The sequence below is a fragment of the Oratosquilla oratoria genome, chromosome 30, assembly GCF_046742065.1.
Source record: "Oratosquilla oratoria isolate Oo_2021 chromosome 30, ASM4674206v1, whole genome shotgun sequence".
In the NCBI taxonomy this organism is placed as follows: Eukaryota; Metazoa; Arthropoda; class Malacostraca; order Stomatopoda; family Squillidae; genus Oratosquilla; species Oratosquilla oratoria.
Window position 1 is genome coordinate 7,559,546 of NC_134806.1, and position 12,807 is coordinate 7,572,352.

A 12,807-nucleotide genomic window follows, 5' to 3' on the forward strand; every position below is an offset into this window, starting at 1 on the left:
GAATGTCTGTAGAGGAAGGACGGGAGAGGACAGAAAATAGGGGTGAATGGAGAAGGGTTGTGTATAGATGAGGCTGTGATGCATGAGGGGGAGTGGGTGGGGGATGGGGTGTGAGGAAGTATGCATGAGAAAAAAATTGACGCAGCCCGAAGGGATTTCTCCCCGTCTTCTCTTTCTCTGCATGAGGGGATGGAGAGGGGGGGTCGCCAAATTTATGAAACGGCCTTGCTGTGGATGTGCCATGTTTTGCGACACTGCTTCTGACCCAGGGCAGTGGACAGGATGCAGGGATGAACCATCATCCAGGAGGTGCTAAGATAGGAAGGAGGGTGGAGGGAAGTGGAATATATAGGAAATGAAATGGGTGGGAGTGATTTCTATGCCTTTTTCTTTTTGGCTACCCCCCCCCCCCCCCGTGTAAGGGGGAAAAAGCCATATATGCATGTATGTACTTTCAGTTTACTGCCATCCTCTCCCCTTGTACATCTCATCACCTTACTTTTACCCACATTTATCTTCAACTTCTTTTGCACACCTTCCCAAACTCTGTCTCTAACTTCCTTAATCTTTCCTCTTATCCTGCTATAAGCACAGTGTTGTCAGCAAACAACTGGTTTATCTCCTATTTTTCTCCATTTTCTTTAATCATATTCAATCCCCAGCCCATTACCCTTGTATTTACCTCTCCCGCCACCTCATCCATGCATAAATTGAACAACCATGGCAAAGTGACACATCCCAGGCAAAGTCCCACCTTTACCTCAAACCACTCTCTCCATTTCTAATTCTAACAGGCTCTACTATTGTAAAAAATCTTGTCTGCTCTTAACAGCTTTCCTCCTATCCCATATATCTGCAATACCTCCTACAGTGCCTTCCTGTCTACCCTGTCATAAGCCTTTTCCAAATCCTTAAAGCCCAAAAAAACATCCTTTCCTTTTCCTAAAGCTTTTCACATATCTGCTGTACCATAAAAATCTGATCCATGCAACTCCTACCTGTCCTAAACCCACACTGTTCCTCACCAATTACTCCCTTTGTTCCTCTCCTAATCCTCACAATCAAGACCCTCCCATTATTTTGCCAACTACACTCAACAAACTGATTCCTCTGAATCTACTACACTTACACTTGTCCCCTTTTCCCTTGTAAAGTGGAACTATACAGGCACTCCTTCAGTCCTCCAGCACTCCACACTCTCTTAACCTCTTCCATACGGTGCCACCTACGTAGGCGGCATGAGGAGCAAGTGGATACGCGAGGCTGCCATATCGGCGTCTTGATTATATTTATTGTAGTTGTCCCTGCGTTACTGACATACTCTCTAAACTGGCTTCATCACATTTTCTATGGTTATCAAAATTCACGGGTGAAAGAGAGAACGATCGATATAAGCGGTGACTATTTTTTATGGTGCGAGTATTATGACGCAACATCGTACGTCTGGCAGCTAATGCTGCCCGCGAGATTTTGGCCTGAAGTGAAGTGGTTAAACAAACATTAAATAACCTCACCAGCCAGTCCACCATCACTGTACTTTCCTTTGTTAGACACTCCACTTGAGTGTGTGTGTGTATTTACCTAGTTACCTAGTTGTATTTACCTAGTTGTATTTTACGGGAAGGGGAGCTATGCTCGTGGGGTCCCGTCTTCATATCTCATTTTATCTAAACTATTTTTAAATTCATGTATTGTTTTTGCACACACCACTTTCTCATCTAACTTGTTCCAACTGTCTATTGCTCTGTGAGGAAAGCTGTTCTTTTTAAAATCTCTTCTATAGCTGTCTTTTTTTATTTTCTTTCCGTGTCCTCTTGTATTTCTGTCATCCCATTTTATCAGATTCTCTCTATCAGTAATTTCTATGCCTTTCATGATTCTGTAAATAGCTATCAAATCTCCTCTCTCTCTTCTTTGCTCTAGTGTCTGTAGTTTAAGTTTTTGTAGTCTCTCTTCATATGATAGTTTTGAGAGTGTTGGTGCCAGTTTTGTAATTGCTCTTTGTATTCTTTCAAGTTTTTTTATACATTTTTTTGTACTTGGTGACCATATCGTTGCTGCATATTCCAATCTTGGTCTTATCAGGGTGACTAGGATTTTCCTCACCATTTCTTCATCCAGGTATGTAAATGCCACTTTGATTGTTCTTATTAAATTATAAGTTTCTCCAAAAATCTTATTTATATGTTTCTCAGGTGACATATTATTCATAACAATGACTCCCAGGTCCTTCTCATTTTCTACTTTTTTTATTCCTTCTTTTCCCAAATTATATGATCCTGTTATTCTGTTTTTGCTTTTTCCAAATTCCATTATACTACACTTTTTTGTATTGAACTCCATCTCCCACTTCCTACTCCATTCTTGTACTTTATTTAGATCTCTCTGTAGTGATTCACAATCTTCTTCAGTTTTCACTCTTTTCAGTAATTTTGCATCATCTGCAAAGAAGCTCATATAGCTTTCAATTCCTTCATCCATATCATTAATATATATAGCAAACATTATTGGGGCCAGAACTGTTCCCTGCGGGACACCGCTTATTACTTCATTCCATTTTGAGTGCTGATCTCTTATCACTACTCTCATTTTTCTTTCTTGCAAAAAGTCTTCCATCCAATTTAGCAATTTACCTTGTATTCCTCCTTCATATTCTAATTTCTTAAGCAACTTCTTATGTGGTACTTTGTCAAAAGCTTTTTTTTAGGTCTAGAAATGCACAATCAGCCCATCCATCTCTTTCTTGTATTATATCTATTAGCCTTGAATAGAAACATATTAAATTGGTGACGCATGATCGTCCTTGTCTGAATCCAAATTGCCTTGGATTTAGTACGTTGTTTTTTTCCAAGTATTTTACCCATCTACTTTTGATAATTCTTTCACATATTTTTGCTATTGTACTTGTTAGAGAGACTGGTCTATAGTTGGTAGGTTCTTCTTTATTTCCTCCTTTATATATAGGTACTATATTTGCTTTTTTCCAATCTTCTGGAACTTTTCCTTCTTTTAAGGAACTGCTTATTATGCTATGTATTTTGTCTGCCAGTTCATTCCTGCATTCTTTCAGAATCCAGTTTGCTATTTCATCTGGCCCATGCGATTTTCTGACATCAAAATTACCCAAGTGTGTCAATATTTCATTCTTTGTTACTTCTATTTCTTCCATAGGGGGGACTTTTTCCTTCCACTCAATCTCTTCAGGTTGTATATTTTCCCTTGTAAACACTGATTTAAAATGTTTGTTCATAATTTCTGCCATTTCCATTTCCTCAGTGTATTCAACTCCTCCTTGTCTTAATTTCTCTAAGTCTTGTTTGTTTTTCAGTTTATTGTTTACAAATCTGTAGAATAGTTTTGGTTGATCTTTACACTTTTCTATAACATCTTTTTCATATTTTCTTTTTTCCTCTCTGCACTTTTGTACATATTCATTTCTATAACCAGTATATATTTTCCATTTTTCAGGTCTTCTGTCTTTTTTCCATCTGTTCCAGGCTTTGTCTCTTTTGTCCTTTAACTCCCTACAACTTTTGTTGTACCAGCATTTTACATATTCTTTTTCTTGTTTTTGTCTTGGGACATACTTTTCCACTCCTTTTTTGTAAATTTTTGTCAAAATATTCCATTTCTCTTCCACTGTTGTTTCTTCTTTGTATATTTCTTCCCAGTTTTCTTGTTGGAAGAATTCTCTTATTTTATCAAAGTTTGTTTTTTCATACATCATTCTTCCTTTTCTATATTGTTCATTTCTTTTCATATATTTTTCTTCATTAAGTTCCAGTTCAATCAATATGTGGTCACTTTTACCTATTGGTGTTTTATATTCAATCTTGTCCACTATTCTAGGTTCAGATGTAATTATTAAGTCTAGCCTCGATGGTTCTTCTTCATTTCTATACCTAGTGTTCTCTTGTATCCATTGTGTCATTGAATGGTCAGTAATCATCTCAAGTAGAGCATTTCCCCATGAGTCATCACCACTCTTTACTGTCATTTCTTCCCAGCAGATTTCTTTGCAATTAAAGTCGCCCATCATAACTATTCTTCCTCCGTCTTCCATTATTTTAGTTAATGCTATCTTTGTGTCCTCTAACATACTTTTATGTTCACTCTCCTCCCATGAGGCTGTTTTCGGAGGCACATAATTGATCACAAATTTTCTGCTCTTCTTATCTCGGTCTTCCACTTCTATCATAATCATCTCTACTGTATTCTTTCCATATATGACACCTTTCATGTTTATATCCTTCTTAGTCAGGAACATAACTCCACCCCCTTGTTTTTTCTCTCTGTTTCTAATCCAATAATTGTATGTATCATGTCCTACACTGTTGGGTGGTAGTGGGCCTTTTAATTTTGTTTCTACAATTCCCATTATGTCCGGTTCTTTTTCTTTCAAATAATCATTCAGTTCATTCAATCCTGTTATCAATCCATCTATATTTGTGTAAGACACTCTTAGTTTTCTGCCACTTCCATTGTATTCTCTGTTTCCCTTATGTTTTTCTTTAGTATGTCAAACTGCTTTATTTTCATGTTCACTACTCTCCAATAGAATCTCTCTTTCTCTGACTCCGTTCTTTCCTCGTTTTTTGCCTTAGCTTCAATTCTTTTCTGCTTTTCTGCCTCTCTTTCCTCCTTATTCATTTCTCTTTTTATCCATACCTTTTTATATTGATCATTTGTTGCTAGTTTCCCTGTCTTGGATAGAATTTTCTCTGCTGTTGTTTGTGACCTGAATTTAATCTTAATTGGTCTGGTCTTATCTGTACTATATTTTCCGAGTCTGAATTTTTCCTCAATTTCCTTTATAATTTCTGGTTCATCTTCCTGGACTAATTTTAATAAACTGCTTACTCTTTCATTTTCCTCCTTGATTCTTGCAGTTCTATCTGGGTTATGTTTCTCTTCCATTCCTAATATAATTATACATTTCTTTTTGTCAGCTAATTCTCTTACTATATTCTCCTTCTGTCTCATCACTTTAATAACTGAGTCTTCATTATGTTCTTTCAATTGCTGTTTGACTATGTCAGTGAATGAAACCTTATTCCCTTCTTGAGTTATTCTCCAATTTTTAGCTTCTGTAGCTAGTTTCTCTCTGTTTTCATTACTATTCTTCTTCAATTTCTCATTCTCCTCCTTTACATTTCCTAACTGTCTTTTTAGGTCCTCTATTTCTTCAGTTAAGTTTCTGTTAGCCTTCTCTAGTTGTTCCAACCTTTCAATTCTTTGAAAAATGGAGTCTACATTACCTAACTTACGCTCCAAGTCCTCGATCACCTTATCAACTCTCTCCTCTAGTCTTATCAGTCGGGGGGGGGGGGGGGTTGTGTCCCCCCCACCCTCTTTAAATCCCTGGAACATATTCTCGTCACTTTCTTCTGTATTGCTCCTCTCTATACTTCTAATCTTTACATTTTTATTAGACATTTGATCCTCGCTAAGTCTTTTGTTTACCTTCCGCTTGTCTGGCTGGTCAAAGTCTACTCCCTCCTCATTTCCTTCCATTTCCCTCAGTAATCCCTCCCCTTTTCCTCTTTCCCTACGTTCCCACTACTCCACGAGCAATTTCCCCCCCACCCTGCAAAAACACTAGGCACTTCTCTTTGCGTTGGGATCCACAGACTTCACTTTTCTTCAGAACGTCTTCTAAGCCGTCCATTCGTTGAAGTGTGTGTGTGTGTGTGTGTATATATATATATATGTATATATATATATATATATATAATATATATATATATATGAGGTTTCCTCAAGGATAATGTGGATGAAAGTGAAACTGGGAAAGGAGATGTGGGTCTTTGTAAGTGCATATGGGCCTGGCAGTGAGAAGAGTGTAGAAGAAAGGGAGGCCTTTTGGATAGATTTAAATGAGTGCATAGAGGATTTAGGAAGAAATGTCAATGTAATAGTACTGGGAGACCTTAATGCTAGGGTAGGAAATGGTCCAATCGATGGAGTGGTTGGGAAATGTGGAGTTCCAGGAAAGAATCGTAGTGGAGAGTTGATGGTGGAAATGTGTCTAGAGAGTTGATGATAGCAAATACAGTGTTTGGGAAGAAAGTCAAGCATAAGTACACATGGGAGGGGGTGGTGGAGGGAAGGGTGGTAGATAGAGCGCTAATGGATTATGTAGTGGTAAATAGGATTATGATAGGAAGAGTTAAGGATGTACATGTGCTAAGGGGAGAGGGTGGGGAATATCAGATAATTTTTTGGTGGAAGTTAAGTTGAGAGTGGAGGATAGATGGAGAAAGAGGAAAGGGACAAAAGGTAGGGAGGTTCTTAGAGTGAACTCTTTGAATGAAAAGGAAAAGGAGTATGAAAAGAAGCTGAAGGAGGAGTGGGAGGGAGTGAAGGATAGAGTAGAGCTGGGTGTGGAGGAGGAATGGGGATGGTTCAAGGAGGGAGTCATAAAGTGTGCAAAGATGGTGTGTGGAACAAGAAGGACGGGGAAATAGAAGAAAGGGTAGTGAATGGTGGGATGAGGAAACAAAGAAGGTTGTAGAAGAGAAGAAGCGAGCTTTCACAGATTGGTTACAAAATAGGACGAGGGAGTCATATGAGAGGTACAAAGAAAAGAAAAGAGAATTAAAGCAAAAGGTAAAGTAGGCAAAGAGGAGAGCAGATGTGAAATGGGGTAAGAGTATGACAGAAAATCTTGAAAGTAATAAAAAGATGTTTTGGAAAGAAATTAAGAGAGGAAGAGGAGGAGAATCAAGTAGAGAAGAAAAGGTAAAAGGTGCAGATGGAGAGATGATAATGGAAGAGAAGGCAGTAAGGGGAAGATGGGCAGAATATTTTAGGGAGTTGCTAAATGTGAAGGAGGATAGGGAGGGAAAGATAGCTGCAGTGGGAAATGCGAAGAAAATGAGAGTGAGTGAGGAGAATGGAGGAGAAATAAGGAAGGATGAGGTGAAGGCAGTTGTTAAGATGATGAAAGCAGGTAAGGCACCTGGTTTGGATGGATGCCATGCAGAATGTCTGAAAAAGGGAGGTACAGACGATGGTGGACTGGCTGGTGAGGTTATTTAACCTCTTCAGTACGGGCCTTAAATCTCGCGGTCAGCAGCCGCTGCCAGCCGCACGACGTGTCGTAATAATACTCGCATCATAAAGTATAGTCACCGCTTATATCGATCATTCTCTCTTTCACCCGTGAATTTTGATAACCATAGAAAATGTGATTAAAGACAGTTTAGAGAGTATGTCATTACGCAGGGGCAACTACAATAAATATAATCAAGACGCTAATATGGCAGCCTCGAGTCTCCACTTGCTCCTCATGCCGCCTACGTATGCGGCACCGTATGGAAGGGGTTAATGTTTGCTGGAGAGAGGGTAGAGTGCCGGAGGACTGGAGGAGTGCCTGTATAGTTCCTCTTTACAAGGGAAAAGGGGACAAGTGTGAATGTAGTAGTTTCAGAGGGATTAGCTTAAGTGTAGTTGGGAAGGCTTATGGGAGGATCTTGATTGAGAGGATTAAGAGAGGAACAGAAGGAGTAATTGGTGAGGAACAGTGTGGATTTAGGACAGGTAGAGGTTGTGTAGATCAGATCTTTGTGGTAAGACAGATATGTGAGAAAGCTATAGGAAAGGGGTAGGATGATTTTTGGCCTTTTATGGATCTGGAAAAGGCTTATGATAGGGTAGACAGAAAGGCACTGTGGGAGGTTATGCAGATATATAGGATAGGAAAGCTTCTGGGAGCTGTCAAGATTTTTTATGAGAGTAGTAGAGCTTGTGTCAGGATTGGAAATGGAGAGAGTGAGTGGTTCGAGGTAAAGGTGGGACTTCGTCAAGGATGCGTTATGTCGCCCTGGCTGTTCAACTTATACATGGATGGGGTGGTGCGAGAGGTAAATGCAAGGGTAGTGGGTCAGGGATTGGAGATGGTTAAAGAAAATGGAGAAAAGTGGGAGGTGAGCCAGCTGTTGTTTGCGGACGACACTGCGCTTGTGGCAGGATCGGAGGAGGGATTGAGGAAGTTGGTGGCAGAGTTTGGGAGAGTATGTGATAGAAGAAAGCTAAAGATAAATGTGGGTAAAAGTAAGGTGATGAGATGTACAAGGGGTTAAAGTAGCAGTAGACTGGAAGTGAGCATTAAGGGAGAGCGACTGGAGGAAGTGGATAGTTTTAGATACTTGGGTGCAAATGTGGCAGGAAAAGGTGGAGTGAAGGTGGAGGTAGAATGTAGATTGAGAGAAGCGAGTAAATGCCTTGGTGGATTAAAGAGTGTAATGAGGAATAGACATTTGGGAATGGATCCTAAGAGGAGACTGTATGAAGGAGTTGTTGTACCAACAGCACTGTATGGGGCAGAAACATGGAACATAAGAGAGAAAGAGAGAAGGAGTTTGAATGTGTTTGAGATGGGGTGTCTGAGAAGTATGATGGGGGTTACTAGGCTAGATAGAGTGAGAAATGAGGTGAGGAGGAGAACAGGGGTGGAAAAGGAGCTGGAGATAGGGTTGATGAAAGAATATTAGGATGCTTTGGACACATGGAAAGAATGAGTGAAGAAAGACTAGTAAAAGAGGTATGCAAGGCAGATGTGGAGGGAGTGAACATGAGGGTACGTCCTAGGATGAGGTGGATGAATGGGATGAAGGGGGCTTTGGGGAAGAGGGGAATGTCTGTTGAGGAAGGACAGGAGAGGACAGAAGACAGGGGTGAATGGAGAATGGTTGTGTATGGATGATTTTGTGATTGCATGAGGTGGAATGGGCAGGGGGATGGGGGTGAGGTAGTATGTGTGAGCAAAATTTGACGCAGCCTGAAGGGATATCTCCCCGTCTTCTTTTATGCAATGGGGGGACGGAGAGGGGGGGGTCGCCGATTTAATGAAGTGGCCTTGCTGTGGATGTGCTGTGTCTTACAACACTGCTTCTGACCCAGGGCAGTGGACAAGGTGCAGGGATGACCCGTCATCCAGGAGGTGCTAAGATAAGAGGGAGGGTGGAGGGGTGTGGAGTGTATTCAGGGATAGAATGGGTGGAAATGATTTTATGCCTTTTCCTTTGTGGCTACCTCCCTTGTAAGGGGGAAAAAGCCTTGGTATATCTATGTGTGTATATATACATATATATATGTATATGTATACAGTAAACCCCCGATATACCGGATATCAGATATGACGGACAAAATATCTGACTTGACAAACCCTCACTATGACGGATTTTCATCCGTTATAGCAAGGGATCCTCATATATAATGACAGACCCATCCCTATATCATCTGTTATATTGAGGGTTTACTGTAATTTCTAATTCTACTAATTTCTAATACCAGAGAAACTTCAGGATATAATGGATCTGTCTGGTATTTCCATTGGATATAACAGATCCTCAGTTATAACAGATCTTCAGATATAACAACATACCCCTATCCTCATATCGTCCATTATATTGAGGGTTTACTGTATATATATATATATTTTTTTTTTCTCTCTCTCATTTACAGACAATATTATATGATACAGCTATTTGGGCCTTGTTCATTATTTATTGTATTTTGTTTGTATTACAACTTTTCATATCGCTGTGGGCAAAGCTTCTAAGAGTGTGTCAAAGGAAATGGTATTTGCAGAGTTTAATTCTATCCTTAGTAACATCTGGTAGAGGTCTTATATGTAAAATTTTGCTCTATTTTGTTCCCCCCACCAGCTTTGCCACCAGTGGTTGATTTTAGCAAGCCTCCTCCTGGTTTCCCAATTGAAGAACAAAAGGAGAACTTGGTACCTTCATTGCCATACTATGAATTACCTGCTGGTCTTATGGCACCCCTGGTTAAAGCAGAAGACCACAAATATCGACCTTTGGACCCAAAGGACTTGAGATTACCTCCACCAACGCCACCGAGTGAACGGCTACTGCGGGCTGTTGAAATATTTTATGCTCCACCTTCACACGAAAGACCAAGAAATAGGTATGTACAATAATGTCAGAAACATGTTATTTGCTTATCACTATACATTATAGTGTAATACTTGTATCCAGAGATCCGTGATAGATACCTGTTTGTGGTGGTCCTGCAAGATGGACAGTGGAAAGAATCATCATCCTGCTGCCTAATTTCAAAATCCATCAACCTTGTTACTTCCATCTGGAGATGAATACCTGAGGGGCTGATACTGGTGTGAGGGCCCAAGGATTCCAGTCAATGAAACTGAAGAATAACAATTGTACCATACAGTGCTGTTGGTACAATCACTCCTTCATATAACCTCCTCTTAGCATCCATTCACAGATGTCTATTTCTCATTTCACTTTTTAATCCACCAAGGTATTTACTCATTTCTCTTAATCTACATTCTACCTCCACCCCCACTCCACCCCTCCACCAATTACTTCCTCTGTTCCTCTCCTAATCCTCTCAATCAAGATCCTCCCATAAGCCTTCCCAACTACACTTAACCACTTCACTCCGGGGCACATCGCATGTCTGGCAGCATTAGCTGCCCGACGTGCGATGTTGCATCATAATAATCGCATTATAAAAAATAAAGTCAGTGCTCAATTGTTCGTTCTCTTTCACCCATGAATTCTGATAACCATAGAAAATATGATGAAGCCAGTTTAGAGAGAATGGAGGTTACGTAGGTACGACTACAATAAATATAATCAAGACGCCTACGTCGGCATCATCGCGTACCCACTTGCTCCTCATGACGCCTACGTAGGCGTCACCGTATGGAAGTGGTTAATGCTCACTTCCAGCCTGCTGTCACTCTCTCCCCTTGTATATCTCATCACCTTACTTTTGCCCACATTTATTTTCAGCTTCCTTCTTTCACACACCTTCTCAAACTGTCACTAACTTCCTCAATCCCTCCTCTAATCCTGCTACAAGCGCAGTGTCGTCAGCAAACAACAACTGGCTTATTTCCCACTTTTCTCCATTTTCTTTAACCATCTCCAACCCCTGACCCACTACCTTTGCATTCACCTCTCGCACCACCCCATCCATGTATAGATTGAACAGCCAGGGCAACATAACACATCCCTGATGCAGTCCCACCTTTACCTCAAACCATTCACTCTCTCCATTTGTAATCCTAACACAAGCTCTACTACTCTCGTAAAAATTCTTGACTGCTCTTAACAGATTTCCTCCTATCCCATATATCTGCAATACCTCCCACAGTGCCTTCCTGTCTACCCTGTCGTAAACCTTTTCCAGATCCATAAAAGCCCAAAAAACATCCTCACCTTTTCCTATAGCTTTCTCACATACCTGTCTTACCACAAAAATCTGATCTACACAACCCCTACCAGTCCTAAAACCACAGTTCCTCTCCTAATCCTCTCAGTCAAGACACTTCCATAAGCCTTCCCAACTACATTCAACAAGCTGATCCCTCTGAAACTACTACACTCACACTTGTCCCCGTTTCCCTTGTATAATGGAACTATACAGGCACTCCATTTTCCTCACTCATCACTTTCATTTTCTTAGCGCTTCCTACTGCAACTACCTTTCCCTCCCTATCCTCCTTCACATTTAGCAACTCCCCAAAAAGACTCTGCCCACCATCTTCTCAATGCCTTCTCTTCCATTATCATCTCTCCATCTGCACCTTTTACCTTTTCTTCTCTACTTGATTCGCCTCCTCTTCCTCTTTAAATTTCTTTCCAAAACATCTTTTTATTACTTTCAAAATTTTCTGTCATACCCTTACCCCATTTCACATCTGCTCTTCTCTTTGCTTCCTTTATCTTATGCTTAACTTCCCTTCTCTTTATTTTGTACCTCTCATACAATTCCCTCGTCTTAATTTGTAGCCAATCTATGAATGCCTGTTTCTTCTCTTCTACACCCTTCTTTGCTTCCTCATCCCACCACTCACTACCCTTCCTTCTATTTCCTCCCGTCCTCCTTGTTCCACACACCATCTTTGCACACCTTATGGCTCCCTCCTTAAACCATCCCCATTCCTCCTTCACTCCTAGTTCTACTCTATCCTTCACTCCCTCCCACTCCTCTCTCAGCTTCTTATACTCTTTCTCATTTAAGCAGTTCACTCTAAGTATCTCCCTACCTTCTGCCCTTTTCCTCTTTCTCCACCTACTCTCCATTCTCAATTTACCTTCTACCAGAAAATGATCTGATATTCCCCCACTCTCTCCCCTTAGTACATGTACATCCTTAACTCTTCCTACCATACTCTTGGTCACCACTATATAGTCCATTAACACTCTATCTGCCACCCTTCCATCCACCCCCCTCTCCCATGTGTACTTATGCTTGACTTTCTTCCTAAACACTGTATTTGCTATCATCAACTCTCTTTCAAGACACATCTCCACCGTCAATTCTCTACTACGATTTTTACCTGGAACTCCATATTTCCAAATCACTCTGTCTATTGGTTCATTTCATACCATAGCATTAAGGTCTCCCAATACAACTACATCAACATTTCTCCCTAATCCCTCTATGCACTCATGTATATCTACCAAAAAAGCCTCCCTTTCTTCTACGCTCTTCTCACTACCAGGCCCATACACACTTACAAAAACCCACTTCTCCCTTCCCAGCTTCACCTTCATCCACATCAACCTTGATGAAACCTCCTTCCACTCAACTACATGCTTACTTATCTCTTCACTTACTAGTATAGCCACCCCTTCTCTCCCTTGTCCCCTCTTCACTCCTGAGTACCTCCCAGCCACACTCCCAAACTCACACTCACCCTTCCCTTTCATTTTAGTTTCACTCAAAGCCAGGACATCCATCTTTCTTCTCACAAACATACTGCCTATCTCTTCTCTCTTACTCTCATCTGTACCACATCCATGC

At 40.6% G+C, this 12,807-nt stretch overlaps 1 protein-coding gene across 5 annotated transcripts in view; it reads left to right on the forward strand.

Annotated features, from left to right (window-relative positions):
* scaf6 (SR-related CTD associated factor 6) overlaps window positions 1-12,807 on the forward strand; it is a 276,422-nt gene that overhangs the window by 216,380 nt on the left and 47,235 nt on the right. For all 5 annotated transcript variants that reach the window (XM_076212514.1, XM_076212515.1, XM_076212518.1 and 2 more), the window contains one exon: window positions 9,672-9,933. In XM_076212514.1, coding sequence (XP_076068629.1) covers window positions 9,672-9,933 — 262 coding nt within the window. The remainder of the gene's footprint in view (window positions 1-9,671; window positions 9,934-12,807) is intronic.